General features: G+C 40.6%; 1 protein-coding gene across 20 annotated transcripts in view; it reads right to left on the bottom strand.

Moving 5' to 3' along the window:
• The window catches only part of GCN2 (protein kinase family protein), a 70,512-nt gene extending 52,196 nt beyond the window's left edge, over positions 1-18,316 (bottom strand). For 16 of the 20 annotated variants that reach the window (XM_039130849.2, XM_039130848.2, XM_039130858.2 and 13 more), the window contains exons 1-6: positions 17,704-18,315; positions 13,700-13,771; positions 13,539-13,598; positions 13,354-13,459; positions 2,935-3,039; positions 1,260-1,742 (exon numbers count right to left, since the gene is read on the bottom strand). In XM_039130849.2, coding sequence (XP_038986777.1) covers positions 1,260-1,742; positions 2,935-3,039; positions 13,354-13,459; positions 13,539-13,598; positions 13,700-13,771; positions 17,704-17,819 — 942 coding nt within the window. In that variant the 5' untranslated portion in view covers positions 17,820-18,315. Of the gene's footprint in view, positions 1-1,259; positions 1,743-2,934; positions 3,040-8,849; positions 9,245-13,353; positions 13,460-13,538; positions 13,599-13,699; positions 13,772-17,703 lie in introns of those variants that run through there. The other 4 variants (XM_039130859.2, XM_039130860.2, XM_039130852.2 and 1 more) reach the window with 3 other exon arrangements.
• Positions 18,317-18,694: the final 378 nt, after the last annotated feature.

Below are 18,694 nucleotides of genomic sequence, written 5' to 3'. Positions count from 1 at the left end.
TTACATAGGCATAGCTTAGAGCTAACCTGATGTTCCTAATTGATTTGTGTATGGGATTACAAATCCAGAGAACTCGCAGATATCGTATGAAAACCGCAAATAACTCTCAACATGGAAGTTATCCTATAGATGTTGTATGTATGCCCATTTGAAATGCTAATAACTGTATTCATTATTATGGAAATGGGGATGAAAAATAAGAGATATTTTTTCATTAATAATGGACAGGAAAAAGGTCATAAATGTAATCCATCCACGAAGATTAATAAGGAATATGAGGATTTTATCCGAGATTTGGCAAATACTGATTAGATTTATTGGAATATATTATTGTTTTTTATTGTTTTCATTTTTCTGTCCCTATTATTTACATGAACATGTGGTAAAACTTTTGGACAAGATTCTAGTGCTATCATGATCGCGTCTCACTCTTTGGTTCGACAAACGGTGCATTCATACACAATAATAAATAAGTAGCAGGTATAGTTTTGTCGTAAAATTCTGATTTGTTCTGAGAAAATGGAGCACCTCACAATGCATCTTCCCAGACCAAGAACTTTGAGCCTTTTTTATGCATATGTATTGATGTATTTACATTTAATAGCTGCATTTTTGCTTCCAAAGTTCATAAAATTGATAAAACATATGCTAACTGTTATGTGAGGCCAACATTTTTCAACTAAAAGTGCCAAAAATAGACATATAAGGATAATGGCATCATCATTTGCTGTCACAAAGTCTCAAGGAGTGTCATGAAGTGTTCCAAGCATCCAAGTGTCAGGCATCATCTTGTCAAAAATCCAAAAACACAGGGTGTGCAAAGTTCTCCAGCCACAACCTATTCAACCCAGCCCGCATATTAAGTTAGGCCAATTTCAGTGAATCTGAGCTTGGGCTTCAGATGTTGGGTCAGACTAAATCTAATATTTGCACCAGGCTCGGACCAGTAGTTATCAACTTAAGCCAGCATGCCCCAGACCAAAAAATACATTGTATGCTGCAATAGCCTACAATAAGTCAAAAGAATAATTGGGCTAGCATATACAACATATTGGCAAGGTTTGGGCTGAGCACATTTGGTGAAGCATGGGCAGGCTGAGCTCAGGCCAGGGTTTTAGTAATGGAGGCTTAGCCCATTATCACCTATTGCCTGCCATCTGGCCTGCGATGCTAATGCAAGATCAAGCATGAATAATTAATTCTCAACCCATGCAGGGGGGAAAAATTAAAAGAATATAAACATGAACATTATTGATTACCTCATGTTGTGTGCTGTCAGAACCCTTCTCTGAAGAATCTAGCACTGATTGTTGATCATAGGCCTTTGGGGATGAACCCTTGCTGTCAGTTTCAGTTTCCTCTGCAACAAAGTTTAACTTTGTAACAACTTGTGGGGTAGCACCATGTTTCGTAGAATGCAATGCTTCCGGTGTCATGTTCTTAAAGATACTACGATCTGTACTGACACTTTCAAGGTTGGCCAAAGTATGGGACTGTAACAAGATGTTTTTATTTTTGCCCTTCTTAATTAAGCCAGTTTGTGCTCTAAAAATTTTACTAGAGTTCTCATTTGCTACTTTTGTATCATGACTGCCCCAAGTTGCATTGTCACGACATAAGTCACTATACAGATCTATGGAACTATAAACGAAAGGTTCTTCAGAATGATAGCACACATCAAGTTGAACTGCTGCATTCTTAGGAGCCGATTCATCTTTTCTGTTTGCACCCAAGCAAGTACCCTGCCATGAAAAACTTGATGTTAGCAATAATAGAATATCAAAATCCAAACAATCTCCCCATCCAAATAACAACAAGAACATTGTTGGACCAATTCATAGCTAAAAAACAAATCAAGGTTTCATGGAAAAAGATAAATCTAAGTTCATGACAAAATATAAGAGAAGATGATAACATAAGATCAAGATAATACAAAGTACAATATGGAGATTCCACTTAGGAAAGAAAAAAAGAAGAACTAGGACATATTAGAAAGATTTAGATACAAAAATATGAGAAGAACAGGAGACAGCTTCAGGTTTAAATGCTCAACAGTTCCATACCATATCTATGATACAAAGTGTGTCAGCAGGTTATCAGCAAACCATGTGAGTGCTCAAATCTGTATTGTTCATGTCAGCCCATATTGTTTTGTACCCATTTTGTTGTGTAACTGCGAGTATCATTATGTATCTAAGCAATAGGAACTGGTATAGATAGGTATTGTAAAAATTGGTTCATATCAAATATTCTTTTAAACTAAAGGAATTATGAAATCACATTATCCAGCCATGGATCTCCGTATAAAAAGCCTAAAGTGTTATAGTTTGGGTCTCAATTTTTAAATAGAAGTTCTACATTTTTTAAGCCCGTCTGATTTAAGTGGGTTGTTTCTGATTTCTAATGAAGAACAAATATATTCAGGAAAAAGCATTCCATGCATGTCCAGTTGAAATATCCAACAGATTTATTAGAAGAATAAAATAACCAATGTCCTGACATATGCATGGGCGCGCCAGCATATGCATAAAGGCACAAATGTGTGTTGTAGCCTACAATTGTGTGTGTATGTCTCTCTGTGTACATATACACAGCATAATCTCATGTATTTTCTGTAGGTCACCCACGTAACTACAAAATAAATAGACCCAGCCTACAAAATCTGCCACAAGACTATGAAGGACAAGTAATACAGTGAGGTAATTTAAAACAGAATCAATGTGTTTTTACTTTATGCAAGGCTAGTCAAAGAGATGTATGTATGAAATCAACTGGAAGAGAAATAAAAAGTAATGATTCCCAAAGTAATTTGCATTCAAAAGCATGGCTAAAGTTGCAGTCAGTAAATCTCTACCAATGGAAAATCGGGAGCAGAAAGTATAGCTACATCGCATGTTATATTAGAATTTAGGAGCATATAAGAAGTTGACTTACAGATTTAAGTGGTTGTTCCACAGGAACAACTTCGGATAGAAACTCCCGAGCAGCCTCCACCAGATTGAAAATCATTATACGTCCTTCTCTGGCATAGATATTTGCCTGATTGAAAAACATCAGTGAATGAACAAGGCTTCTAAGATATAAAGATGAAATGAACATGCATTGATGTTTATCAATCCAATTGCTTAAGAGACACTGATCAGTGATGCTTATCAATCCAGTTGATTCATAGAAGATAGAACTCTACACAATTACCATTTATTACAGTAAATCAAGATAAACATGGAAAAGAAAAGGCTTATGTAAAGGAATGCAGAAGATTTATGATCATCTTTGAAATGTCTGTATTATGGAAGATACTAATAAGGTGCGACATGCCCTATTTATTTGCTAATCGCTTAGAAGTTCCAATTTAAGATCGCAACTTCAACAACCAAGCCAGCCAGTTTCTAACATAAACAGTTAAATGCATCAGACCATTGAATATTCAGCAATATAAACTAACCATTCAGGAATTTAATAACGTTTCCTATCCCTGAGCATTTTTGGCGCAATTTTCTCAGGTAAGAATTCTAATTTGCTCGAGTAGAATGTTTACATGTATAACCCTTCAGATAGATCCTAGGGACCAGTATCAGAGGACAATAAGACCTGGAATAGGGTCTTAATCCAGGCAAACACTCTTTGCAAACCAGACATATCCTCTTACCCATTTTTTCTAGCATAGCTATTCTGTGTGGACCATGGAATAGCCTTGTGCCAGGTTCTGAGGCCCAATTTTGTGCTAGTTTTGGTAAGTGCCCATCAAAATTCTCTCTCCTCTATGACCCTAACCCTTTTTCACATGCCTGACCATGCCATACCCTCTCTACCCCTCACCAACCTAGCATCAGCAAAGACCCTAGATGTGGCCCAACTCATCCCTTTGTTGTTTGAACCAGCGAATGGTGAAGAGATTGTGTGATGATTCTAGCATTATGGTTGATAAGCTTATCTTAACTGTCTCAGGCATGTTCCATCTCCAGCCCTTGTTCTATTTTGCATGCTCGTTGTTTTACCATGCAAGATCAATACAGACAATGGAAAGTACAAGATTGTTTCCTATTATAGTGATGAAAATTATAGGGATCAATTTCTGTTTTCATTATTTTTGTATTTTATAGCCATATATTTTGATTTTTTAACATGTCTTGAATATTTAAAAAAATGCCAATAATTAATTTAAATATTCAATGTATACCATCCATGACAAATTGATCATTAAGTCTGCCTGTCAACTGGAACTGGAGTCTATTCATGTGCTAAAACCATCTAAACTTAGCCATTATTCTTGTAACATGCCAACCACAATTTCCATTTCAAAAAAGAAAAAGGCAGTTTATTCCAGGTCTTCAACTGATTCCAAGAAACCAACAAAATGATACCTCAGACAATTCCATCTTGACATAAGATTTTGATAACCAAAAAGAATCTCTCATAAGCACCTGCCATGGTCACTATATTACATGGACTAGGGCACATGTCAGGTGCAGGTACATGTCCAAGCATCAGATCCCCTCAATATCTAAGAATTTCTTTCGTAGAGACATGTCCAAGTGGCATACCAATGTCCATGTCTATGGATCGGATGCGGGTACTTTAGGCTAGTCTTGAGGGTCTGGGTAGCATAGCAAAGTTATGTCACCTGTGATAATTTTCTTTATTTCCATTTTTATTATCCTTGTTCCAAAAGATGCCGGAAGGAGCAAGAAGTATAGGATAAGATATAAAGTGTTGTTTTGTGTACGAAAACAATACAACTCGATACAGCTAACTAAAACTTAGAGTGCAGCATATCAATGTAATAGGCTGCAGTATAGGCTGGTATTTTTTTTGATGTTTGTATTTGGACTTAACAAACAGCCATTCTATATGCAAATTATTTGTTTTATTAAAGGAAATATCAATCTATTTTTCCTTCCTGTCTGGCCATTTCTCTAAATGTGTTGCATCGTGGATTAAACCAAGATTCAAAGTACTACTATTGAAAAGACTAAAAGGGACAAAATGCATGATTATACCTTTCATGTATCAACCTTATTCTAATTATCACTTGCTAGCTCCAGGTACTTGCACGGCTTATTACAGCAAACTATGGAGAGAGACAATAGCCATTTTATGTAACACATACATTCCCTTAGACTGAACAATTGATCATAATTTGAGTTATTCTTGGACTCCAGCTCATTTCTAAAGCAAGCCAACATTCCTTACTTGCTACAATGTTGTTAAGATTGGTTCCAAGTCTTAATCACAAATCCAATTTTTTTTCATTTATTCAGAATTTTTTAGAATATATAAGAAATATAAAAATTGAAATGCGAGTCAAATACGCAATAGATGAACGAAGAATAAAAAGCCATATATACACAAATCTAATTCCAACAACATTAGCCAATATATAGCATGTCTAACAAAACGAGTGTTGTGTCTGGTAATTTACCAAAGTTATATACTAGTTATTAATTCAATTATCATTTTAGTTAGAAAGTTTTGGGAAAAATTAAGGATAAGATTTTAGTATGTGGTTGTGAAAAAAACAAAATTTGCCACTCCATTCTAACTCCATAAATTCCAACAACAAGCTTGCTACGGCGTCATTTGGCATCACTTTCATTTTTCTATTTTCATAAACAGAAAAATAGAATTATCATTTTTGTTTTTTCTAATTTTTTATAAATATAAACATGTTTGGTAATAATTATTATTTTAAAAAAATATAAATATGCCGATGGTGGTGGAGGTGGTGCTACTGGTGGTGGAGGCAATAAAGAAGTCGGTGGTGTTGGTGGCTAGAGTGGTGGTCATATTGTGACGGTGGCGACAATGGTGGCTAGCGAACCAATGATATAGCGGAGGCGATGACAATAGCCGTAGTAGTGTGGTGGAGGCTGGTGTAGTGTTGGTAAGGGTGCAAATGGGTCGGGTCGGACTAGGTCATGAGTGACCCCGACCCAATCTGGTTTTTTGTTCATGTCCTAATTTTGGACCAAAACCCAACCCAATAGAAGATTGGGTTGAGTCGAGTAGGGCCGAGTCTACGGCTACAAGTTTTGACCCAACAAGGTCATTTGGGTCAGGTCAAATCCATATATAACCCGGTCCCAACCCAAAAAATTCAGATCCTATTTGGATGCGGGTCGAGTCTGGACTCATTCAACTTTTCTTTCTTGTCCGGTCCCCACTCCTCTACTCCCCCTCCGACGTTGGCCCCCACCTCCCCTCGCCGCCCTCCTCCTCCTCGATCCCGCCACCCCTGCTTGCTTTCGACTATCCCTTTTCCCCCTCCTCCCCCATGGTTTCTCCCCCACCGGCCTCCTCTGCTTTCTCTTCGATGACCCCAGCGCCAAGTCCCTCCTCCTTAACCACCTCCCCAAGCTCTCCTTCCCCTTCCTCCCAACATCGAGAGTAATGGAAACAGACTCGAAGATGTTGAGCCGTCGGAGGAGCTCGTCGGTGGCTTTGGCAGCTCGGATGAGACCCTCGAGCGAGAATGCTGGATTGGAAGGCGGGGAGCACCTCGGCCTCAATTAGAGAAGCCCTCGTCTTGGTGTTGCCCTTGATGATGAAGACATTGTAGAGCCTGACGCGCGCCAGTCAGACTCCTCATCATGGTATGTCGTACTGGCCCAAACCAGGCAGTACGGGGCGTATCGTACCATACCAGTTCGATACCAGTACCCAGTACAGATGGCGTACCAACACTCGATACGCCAAAAAAATTTCGTACCGTACCAACACTGTGCTTATGTGGCATCGGTACGGAGTCCGGTACCAAGACGGCGAACCTTATGGTGGGGACCAAGTGTCGGTCACTCACTTTCCACACCAAAGAGTCCCTCCTTGTTTCTTGGCGTTGGCCTAATCAAGGTGTGCCGCCTTGACCGAATATAGATAACGCCAGCCAAAGGGAAAATCGGCACTTTGCTCCTCCAAAGTTCAAGTATTCTGGGCTCAGAATGGAGTCTTGCACTCCTCTTCGGAACCTAAAGCTTTGGTAGCCAATGAAGACAACTCATATGAGAATGCAGAGGCATCAAAGGCAACTTTGATTCAATGGTGAAAAGGAAATACAATAATCTAAGGAGGGAAGATGATCCCTGCCTTACCCAAATCCAAGGGGGGTTGATGTACCCTGCCTCGGCCCAAGTCCCTTAGGACCGAATTAGGCAATATGCCTACCCAAGCCTGATGGTCGAATGCACTTTACAAGTGGCTAACAATACAATGTCCAAAAGTCCCTCCCCCCACTCAATTCGGGTCTATTTGTAGCCCCCTTACATTGGCATGCATTGGCTTCCTTTTGGCTGGCTGTTGGTATGCTTTGGCAACTCCTTTGGAACTCCCACTGCAGAGTTTGCTGTCTTGATTCGGTTGCCATTTGGTTGTTGACATTGGCCTGGTTACTTGCTTATCTTGGCGGTGGTTGCTTGCAGTTTCTTGCTGTTGATGGCATTGGCCTGCAGTTGTGGTTGTCGGCAGTTCCTTGATGTTGGCCAAGCTCTGGCTACTGCAGAGGCCTTTGGTTGGTTGGTTTTGGCTGTTGGCACTGCCTCTGCAGATGGCTGGTCTTGTGGTTAGGGCCTAGCGCACTGGCCTCGCCCTTGTCGCACGCGGTCTGGTGGACTGCGCGTTGGCATGGGCAAGCCAGGGGCCGCCCTTGACTTTCCTTGCCTGACCTTTTCGTTAGGCCAGACGGTTGCTGTTGCGGCTTGACCCTTTGATCGCTTGGGCGTTGACGGTCTGGCCGCTGGGCGCCTGGGCGCTAGTCGCTTGGCCGCTTGGTGGTTACTGCTTGTTTGCGCCCGCGCGCGTATGGATCCGGCTTGCCGACGGTTCGCGCGCTCAGGCGGTTGCCCTCCGTTGTGCACGGCACGCGCGTGCGTTGGCCTTGGGCGCCACGGGTCCACGCGTGTAGGCGGTTGCCTTCCATTGCTTCTGGCGCGCGCGTGCGTTGGCCTTGGGCGCCAAGGACCCGCGCGCGCCAGCGGTTGCTGTCCGTTGCTTCTGGCATGCGCGCCGACGGTTGCCGCCCGTTGGTTGCCCCTTGTCTGCGCGTCCGCTGTTCCTTGGCGTGCGCTGGCCGTTGCCGTCCGTTGGCTGCCTTTGGCCTGCACGTGCCTTGGCTTGTGCTGGGATTGCCTTGGCCACGCTTGCACCTGTCCCTCTGTCGGTTGCCTGTGGGTGCACACGCGCATTGGTCTGGACCAAAGGCATCCAGACCTTGCATGCGGCTGGATATTTGGCTTGGCCTTCCCGGCCAATCAGTTTGCCTTGCGCTTGGCTCTTGTGACTCGATGCTTGACTCGATTGCAGAGGCGCCCCAGCCGATGGTCTACGGTCTTGGGCGTGCCTCTGTCGTGCCTTGTCGAGGCTGCAACAAGCCCAGCCTTTGCCTGCCAAGGCTGGCCGAACCTCGGTTGTGCCTCAAGGAATGATAAATGGCCACTAGGCGGACATGAGCCTTGCTCTTGCTCCGCCTTGGCCTCAATGATTCGGCTGATTTGGTGAGGTGATATAGAGGGAACCTCACCATTCCCCCCTTCTTGAAGAACATCCTTGTCCTCAAGGTGGAATCTGGGATACTTCCTAGCCACTTCATCATATTCTTCCCAAGTGGCTTCCTCGGGTGGCATCTCCTTCCATTGCATGAGAACTTGCCATACCTTTCTCTTGTTCCTCCCTTTTCTTTTAATGCGGTATTGGAGGACTTTCATAGGTTGGAGGACTATTCGTCCTTCTTCATCAAATTTTGGTAAATCAACCCCAATAGTAGATGGGATCTCCTACTCTTTTCTTTAACCATGATATGTGGAAGACAGGATGTAATAATGAATTGTAAGGTAACTCCAATTTATATGCAACCTTACCAATTCGTTCCAAAATTTTGTAAGGGCCATAATATCTTTTTGCCAATTTGTAGCTGACCCTCTTCCTCAATGATTTTTGTTGTGTGGGTTGAAGCTTCAAGTATACATAGTCCCCTGGCTGCAACTCACCATCTCTTCTCCTCCGATCATGGAATTTCTTCATTCTTTCTTGGGACTTCTTCAACTCCCTTTTGACATTCTTCAATACTTCCTCTCGGGCTAGCAACTCTTTCTCTACCTCATAATTTTTAGTTGTCCCAACCTCATACCGAGTAAGTGTAGGAGGTGTTCGTCCATACACTAATTCAAAAGGACTTTTCTTGGTTGCCCCTTGGTATGAAGTGTTGTACCAATACTCCGCCATGATAGATAATCAACCTATCTGTTTTGCTGTTCATGACAGAAACATCTAAGATATTGCTCCAATATTCGATTGGTTACCTCTGTTTGTCCATCTGTTTGGGGATGATATGATGATCCCGTTTTCAACATACTTCCTTGCAGTGAGAACAATTCTTTCCAAAACAAACTCATAAAGATCTTATCCCTATCAGATATGATGCTTCTAGGGACTCCATGTAGTTTGATTATATTCTCCACAAATGTTTGGGCTATGGACTTGGCGGTAAAAGGGTGTTGGACAGGGATGAAATGAGCATATTTGCTGAGTCTATCCACCACCACCAACACCACTTCATAGCCCTTGCTACTTGGCAGCCCTTCAATGAAATCCATTGAAATGTCCTCCCAAATCTGATTCGGAATAGGTAAAGGTTGGAGTAAGCCCATTGGTAATCGAGGATCATACTTTACCTTTTGGCAAATGTCACATTGAGCCACCATAGTTTTGACATCCTTCTTCAATCCTTCCCAATAGATGAAATGTTTTATCCGAACATAGGTACGAAACCATCCGGAATGTCCACCCTCCTTACTATTATGAAAGTGTGAAAGAACATCACTTCTTAGATTTGGAACATCCAGCACATAAACATTGGATTTGTAGAAGATGAGATCATCCCTAATGCTGAAATTTTTAACTCCACCCGAAGTGGCTTCTATCTTTTCTCGGATTTCTTGAGATCGAACATCCAACTTGAGTGCTTCCTTGATTCGGTCCCAAATCCTCCATTCTATCCCACTGATGGCAGAACATATAAACTCCTTTTCTTCTTGAAGTAGCCATGGATCATCTATAGCCTACGGTTCTTCTTGACCTTGTATTGCTGTCCATTTTTCTTTCTTGCTATCCAACTTGAAATCCATTGTCATGGTTTCATAGTTTGTGTTCACCTTCCCCACACTTCTAAGCCATACACTACCAAGGATTATGTCAAGATCAACTAATTGAATCACATGTAAATCAGCCTTGATCCTTATCCCTTGGACGTTCATCTTCACCTCTTGTATGACTTCTTTGCATGTAAGCTTTTCACCATTTGCCACTTTAACTTCAAATGGTTGTATGTCAATAGGATGAAGTCCCAACTTGGCCACAATTGCAGCATTGATGAAATTATGAGATGACCCACTATCAACCAACAAAGAAACTTCATTTCTTCCGACCCATGCTAGGAGCCTCATGGTGCTGGGTTTTGGCACCCCTGTTAGTGCATTAAGGGAAAGTTCTGCATCACTATCTTCAGCCTTCACATAATCTTCATGATTTTGGTTGGCTCCTCTTCATGTTCACTTGAATGGTTGGTTTCTGCATCACCAAAATCTGCATCCAGAACTTCAATAAGGAAAGATTGGCCTGATTTGCACTTGTGATCTCGGCCCCATTTCTCCCCACACTTGAAACACAAGCCCTTCTTGATAAAGTCTTGAACTTCTTCTCTTGAAAGTTTCTTCACTTGCTGTGGCTGGTTTCTTGGGTTGGTGCCGACTGCATCTTTACCCTTCCAAGGAATTCTGGGTGGAATGGCTTTGGCTTCTCGGTTGATGGTCTCTTTGATCATCCTTCTTTCAGACTGAAACCCATCCTCCAAGATTTCAGCCATCCGCATGGCCTCTTGCATGGAAGATGGTTGCTTTAACTTGATCTCCTTGGCAAGCCAAGGCTTCAAGCCATCAATGAATGTGCCCATCAATGCTTCCTCCGACCAACCTGTCACCAAAGTTTGCAAATGGCGGAATTCTTCTACATAGGGCCTCACTCTTCCCTCTTGCTTGATTTTTGCTAATTGCCCATGGTAATTTACAATAGGGGAAGGCCCCCATTGAATCATAAATTCCTTCACAAATGTAGTCCATCCCAATCTCTTTCCTTCTTTTTCATACATGGTTCTCAACCATCTCCACCATTTACTTGCTTTGTCTTCAAGATGAAAACTAGCAAGGGATACTTTCTCCTTATGTGGAACCTCATAAACATAGAAGAATTGTTCCACCTTATCCATCCATTCGAAAGGATCTCCCCTACTGTACTTAGGGAATTCAATCCTTGGCTTCCTAACCTCCCTTCTAGGCTCTCCCTCATCTTCTCCAAACTCACCATGTTGGGGCATTCTCACCCTCTCATCTCTTCTTCTTCCTCTCGGTCTAGTGGAAATCCGGGGTTCTTCTTCGGACTCCCTTACACTAAAAACTTCTTCATACTCCACTCCTTTCCCAAATCTGTCTACACACACCCCAAATCCTTCCACTCGACTTCCTCTTTTTATTCTTTCACTCCTTTTTTCTCTCACTCGAAATCCACTGTGGTTACTTGCCAATTCTTCCTCACTATCCCTTCCTTGGTCCTGCTCATTAGCATGCGGCCAAGACTCCTTGTTAGTATTTTTTTCTCCACTTGAAATCCTCCTTTCCAACCTCTCCAAACTTTGATTGGTATCTCTCCTCATTTCAGCCATTGAATTGGAGAGTTCCTCTAAGATTCTACTCACTCGGTTGGACTGATTTTCAAGGGTCTCTAGTCTTTGGTTATCCCCGGAATCCATGAAGAAATTTTTATATGAATTCAGAACAATCCTTCAAAGGCATTTAAAGGGGAAAACTAGTCATGAATCTTTACCACCCACAAGGTTCACTCACGTAACCCTTCCCTCTTTTACCACTTGGAAATGGCAAGTTGAATGAAGGCTGGCTGTTGGTATGCTTTGGCAACTCCTTTGGAACTCCCACTGCAGAGTTTGCTGTCTTGGAAATGAGATAACCAACTACACACCTACCTTACTAAAAGAAGAACAAAGATCAACTGTAAGCCCTAAATATATTAGACAGATAACAAACTTTGAATGACCCTGTAAATAGATCCAACTGAAAGGGGAAAGAAACCTCAAATCTGACCATAGAACTAAATTCTAGCGAACTTCTTTTTATCTGATAGCTCCCAATGCTTCAAAACCAACAAACATTTTGTCCTAAGGTAGATGAGAGAGGAAAAAACAGAAAGAAGGCATACAAAGAGGTCTCACGGTGTTAGAGCATGTGGGCAAGAATGAATGTAGAAAGGAACATCGGGAAGGCAAACCAGTAATGGTCCAGCTGATGGATGGAGATGCCAAAAGTTGTCCAAAAATGTCATTAAGTGCAAATTGAACTAATATTTTAAATTTTCTGGGTCTAGAAGAAGGTTAGATATCTTCTATTTTCCTGTGATTTCCCTACTTAAATTCAGGGCTATGTTTATAGTGAGCTTTTGAGCCATACTCTGAATAGGAATATCATTTAAAGATCCAAATTAGAATCTTTAGGATAAGGTTAGATATCTTTTATTTTCCTATGATTGTCATACTTTCAGGGCTATGTTTATAGCGAGCTTTTGAGCCATCCTTTGAGTAGGAATGCCATTTAAAGATCCAAATTTCGATCTAGATCATATTAAAATTTAAGAAAGTATTTAACTCATTAAGATTGTGATTTGAAAAGATTTTTCAATGACCCTTTTACATGAGAATTGGGATGCTATGGGATTGAAAATTGTTCTGTAAGTGTCCTAGTCAATTTAGGAGACTTATTTGGTAGAGTCATATAGTGTCTTCAGCAATAAAAGGAGGGCAGGCATCAGTGCAAAAATAAGTTCTATGATAAATATTGGATATATTTCAGTTTTTTCCTTCTCTATTGAGCATTGAATCTCTTCCATCTTCTCCTCTCCTTACAATTCTCTCTGATAATCTCTATTCTTCTTCCTCTCATGCACTCTTTCCACTCTTGTTTTCTCACATCATGTGGAAGAAGATCATGCGAAATCTTTATCAACCTACATTTCAATCAGATCTCATGCTAGTGGATCAACCCAAGGTTCACCATCTCGGTACCGAACCCCATATCGGTACCATCCTACTATAGTGTCCGTATACAGTACGGCACAAGACAGCAATGTGATGCTAAGAATTAATAGTTTCAAAGCCAAATATTAGTTCACAGGGTTTGACCTAAAGAATAAGCAGGTTGAAATCAGTTAATGCGATGTTGTTCAGATAAAGCAAACTTCAATAACATGTTCATAAAAAAAAAAAGAGATACCAACTTTTACAAACCAAAAGTTCTGTCTGACCTGATCAAGAAGCAGAGAAATGAGCCGATCAGCATCTTTCTTTGACAAACCCTTCTCTGGTGCTATTCGTAGCCTGGGACACTTATGAGGATACCCAGATGAGCATCTGATATTTCCAATGCAAGAATTAATACTAGGAAATGCAATATGCACTGAAAAGCAACATTCTGACAACAGTACTCGACCTTACTAATAGAAGTGCCGAAATATTGAGATCTTCAAAGCCCATATCATTTGAGTAAGGCCTGTTTACATTTTTAATCAAATTAACAATATCTTTTACTCAGAATCATCAAATTAAAACTCTACAAGGAACAGCAAAATTGAACTGTCATTTCATAAGTACCTCAGATTTATAGCTAACTCAGTATAAGGAGGTTTCAAGACAACTTTCAAGTCTTCTTGAAATATTGCAGCCCTAAAATAGGAAAAAAAACATAGGTAACGCAGTCTGTCAGTAAACTGCCCTCCAAAAAAAAATGTTGACATGTCCAGACAATCATTATTGAAATCGCTAGGAATATTTCTTGACACCTCAGTCCACAGGTTAAAAAAAACTTAAAAAGAAATGCTAGCACATGTGGATAATCATTATCGAAATGACTAGAACAATTGCTTGACATCTTAGCCTAAAGGCTTATAAACATCACCCCTGATGTGCAAGGACAGTCCATTAGATCAATTTAAAGCCCAGATAGGAAAAGCTCAATTGATTTTAGACAAATTAAGGCTAGTTCCAAAATTCAGAGGAACTGAACAACTGCATAAATTGGCTTGGTTGGGCCTCCTTGTAGGAATGCATCCCGGTCAGCATATTGTTTTCCTGTTAGTCTTATTAGAGAAAAACACCAAGTCGACTAGAAATTCACCCAATTGTCATATGATCTTCAGCAGATTTCCATCTAGAGGATAAAAACATATCCTTAAACCATAAAAGCAATTTTTGCAAACCCAGTAAGGCAGTAACCATGCTTGTTGAAATTTGGCAGTCAAGATGAAATGTTGATCAAGAAGGTTTCTTTTCCTGTTCTTTCTCTGTCAGTAAAATTACCCTCACAAACTGGTACATTGGATTTCTATTTTATATTGAGTTTGGTAAAATGCTAGCACTTGATATACAGATTAACTCCAGCACAAGAAATCACACATTTCGGCAGCAGTCCATCACATTCATAAATTATACTGCTGGTCAGCATGGTCAATATGGCAAGGCAAATACCATAACTGTGCATCATTGGCATGCAGCAATGGCATGGCACCAGATGCATTCCATTGCTAGGCATGATACCATGCGGTGTTAACCAAGCACTGGAATAGCATGAAACATGCCATGCCGATGCCAAGCTAGCACAACACCAAGACAGGATACCTCAGTACTTGGTCAGATTTATGTGAACCTAAAGTAGTTTTAGTTATTCCTTTCCTTCCTTTTTTTCTTCTTCTTTCTTTTTCTTTATCCATTCCTTTTCTTTTTTTCTTTCTTTCCTTTTTCTTCTTCTTTCTCTTTCCTTTCTTCCTTGTTTCCTTCCTTTCATTCTTTTTCTTCTCCCTTCATTCCTTCCTTTCCTTCTTTTTCTCCATTCTTTTCTTTCCTTTTTCTTCTCCAATTCTTTCTTTCCTTTTTCTTCTTCTTTCCTTTCATTTTTTCCTTTGCTTAATCTTTTCTTCCTTTCTTTCTTTCCATTTTCTTCTTCTTTCCCCGCATGGATCGGTTTCGAAGTCCCAACCCTGTTCCAATCCTATTTTCTCATAGGAACAAGATTAGGACGGTTAGGACGCCCCCCAATCCCGTCGGGACTTAAAACCTTGCTTCTTATTGTGTTCGATATGTCTATTAGGCATTCATGTTTGTTTGGAAAGAACTCTAAACAATTTGAATTGAAAAGGTATGTGCAAAAGGGTTGAGCATGAATTTATAATGTCAAAACAGGATAGAAGACCGAACAGAAATCATATGGAGCGGCACTATATAATATCATATAGAGCAAGACACCTATTTTGCCATGTTTTATCTAGCGCCCATCTTAAAGAGGAAACCCAAAAGTCAAATTCGGATAGGACTCCTGTCAATCTCGTAACTTTAAAAAAAATAAAAAGATACACATGCCAAGAGAGATTGTCAACAAAGAAAGACCGTCTGCAGACTTTTTCTTCATCGTCTAGCCTCCCAATCTATCCTCTTTCTTATCAAGCCATCTATCCCATCCGTGAGGTCTTCCTTTTCCTCCCGAGTTCCTTTCTCCTCCTCCAAACCCTTCTCTCTTTTCTAGGATCTTTGTATCTAAGAGTTCATGAAAACTAAGAAATGATATGTACATAAATTCTTATGTTAGACAAAGCTAGAAAATTATGTATGGATACTAATAAACACTATATTCTAAAAACTATGCATTGATTTATCTAGAGGTGTGTATTGGCTTGCAAGATGATTAATTTGCTTAGTGTGTATCACCTGGCCATGTAGTGTGTAATGATAAAAATATGTTCTGAAAAATGTTTATCGATTTACTTGAAAGTGTGTATTGGATCACTACTAGGCGTATCTTAAATAAGTTTGCAATATATAACAGAAAGTCGACGAATATATATCATTGGCCATATAGTGTTGTGAATATGACGTTCTAAAAATTGTGTATCAATTTGCTTGGAGGCGTGTATTGGATTGCTAGATGACTAATTTACTAAGTATGTATTATTTGACCGTGATTGTATACTGATTAATACCATGTTGAAATTGTGTATCGATTTATCTAAATGTGTGTATTGACTTGCTAAATGACTAAATTGATAGGTGTGTATTACTTGGCCACATAGTATGTACCTTGATTTTCTTTCTTTTTTTATTTTTTTTAAACATGGGACTGAGGACTTCGTTAGTAGGAGTCTATGACTTTTGAGTTTCTACTTTAAGATGAGCACTAGAGAAAATACGACAAAATAGAAAGCTTGCCTCATATTTTTTTTCTCTAGTACTCGCCCCATATGATTTTTGCTCCTAGAACCCCATATGATTTTTGTTCCTAGAAGACCATAGTTCTCACGAAATATCAGTGTACAACTGTATATCGCTCTTTGATACAATAAATGCAAGCCAAACAGCACACAGGCAAGCACCAACATATTTAACTGATAATTTCCTTGCATGCTACATGTGTCATGTATAATGGTATAGATATGCACCTTAATTCCTGCTGCAATCCACATATTAAATTTGCAATGAGCATAGGATCACAAATGATTTATGATCCTAAATTCTACAAATATGACATGAATAACATGAGAACCTCACTGTGCTAGCGCATGAGCAATGTAAAATGTGATACACTGGTCCCTGGTTCAGAAAATCAATTCTAGCTTCGGTTTCCACCAGCCAAACTAGAAACCAACTTGTGGATACACCACAAATCCTCTAGAATCTAGTTAGTTTTGGATTATATTTATGTTACTGCTGTATCTCAGTCCCTTTAGTGAAATACCAATAACGCCAGCACCATGGACATCCTCACAAAGGTGCTTCCAAGAATGCTTTTTAGGCCCTCCACCAGCCAAACTAGAAACCAACTTGTGGATATACCACAAAGAATCTAGTTACTTTTGGATTATATTTATGTTACTGCTATATCTCACTCCCTTTAGTGAAATACCAATAACACCAGCACCATGGACATCCTCACAAAGGTGCTTCCAAGAATGCTATTTAGGACCAGTAAGGCAACACAAATAGATGCAAGCCTGCAACAAACCTCATCCCATCTATATAGTGTTGGCTTCATGCGTCATTCTTAATCATTTGTTTCAATCAGGGTCGGCCGAACCATCCCGAGCAATGTGGTTTTGGCCGTCCAGAGCCGTATGATTCTGACAACGGACACAGAACCCATTGCCGGAGCCGAAGAAGGAGAAGAAAAGAGAGAGTTAGCGGGGGAGGGAGAGAGAGAGGGGGCGGGACACTGGCACAGTGCCGGTGGAGGCCAGCGGAGACTTGCCGACTTCACTTAAAAATTACAAAAAAATTTTAAGGCTGAGGCCGGCCTTCACCGGCACTCCCTACCCCGCTCGCTCTCTCTTTCTCCTTTCCTATCTGCACGGTCCCTCTCTCGGTACAGGCCCGGCACAGCTGTACCAAGTCGTCTCGCTGGAAACTGGTATGGTGCCTGGTACCAGTTCCTCCGACCTTAGTTTCAATCACAGATTAGATCCTCCAGGGGCAAGATAGGTGTTTTTTTCCTTCAATTATGTTTATAAATCCATAAATAATCACTCATATCGTACCAAACTCCTGAAGCACTATTCTTGGGCATCACAGAATATTAGTTAAGCAAAGCAGGGTATATCGCCATAGAAACTTACAAAGCAGTCAGCTCCTCGGAAAGAAGATCCTGATCATCCCCAGGGGACTGGCCCTTCGATGGAGCCCTTCCTCGGCCACCCTTATTTCTTTTCTTCTTCTTGGAGCTATGCCCCATCACTCTCAGCTCCCCCTCCCCCTTCTCCCAATCTCGTACAAGCTTCACCAACGATCAACTCCTCCTCCCACCCCCCAAATTACTCAAGCTCGGGTTTGAGAAGATGGAAAGAATTCCAAAACACCCTAAACCCTTTCATTTTTCTTCGAAAGTCTTCGCCGGAGACACTAGCTGCTAAACCCTGCCATGGTCTTTTGATCAAGAACTCCGGGGAACAAGAAACCCTACAAATAGGATTCGAGAAGGGAAACCCTAGCAACAACGGAAGGGAAGAGCACGCCAAGGTTCAAGACGCGATCCAAGAACCGCAAGCGATGGAGGGAGGATCGGGTGGGCGAGGAGGAGACGATGGGGAATCGGAATGATCGAAGAGTTGATGGATTTCTTGACGGACAATCGGTGGGTTCGATCGGCAAAAGAAGACGGACTGAGGAAGCGCGGAAGAGAAAGGAGGGGGCGGGGGAGTGGGAAACGTTTGATTTTTCTGGCAGCGGCGGCTTTTAGTTGGGTTTGGCAGCAGCCTGCCCCCGCTCGGGTGAGCGTGAAATGCACGTGAGATGCATGTGAAATGCATTAGAATGTCCGCAAGCCCGGTTGTAGTAATTAAATATATTTGGGCTGTTTATATATATATATATATATATATATATATATATATATATATATATATATAATGTTCAATTAAAATTTAAAAAAAATATTTTATATAAAAATAAAAATTTTATATTTAAAAAAATTATAGAATAGGAAAAATCTAATTTTGTCGACTAAAAATTATAAAAAAATTAAACATACTTTTAAACTTTTAGATAGAATAAGATAAATATTTTTATTAAAAATATAATTAATATTTTTATATATTTTTTAAAAAAATA

Source organism: Phoenix dactylifera, chromosome 13 (assembly GCF_051530095.1).
Source record: "Phoenix dactylifera cultivar Ajwa chromosome 13, Ajwa_hap1_PhDact_Kaust_v1.1, whole genome shotgun sequence".
Classification (NCBI taxonomy): domain Eukaryota; kingdom Viridiplantae; phylum Streptophyta; class Magnoliopsida; order Arecales; family Arecaceae; genus Phoenix; species Phoenix dactylifera.
Note: the sequence above shows the minus strand (reverse complement) of the source record. Positions and strands in the feature narration are given on the sequence as shown.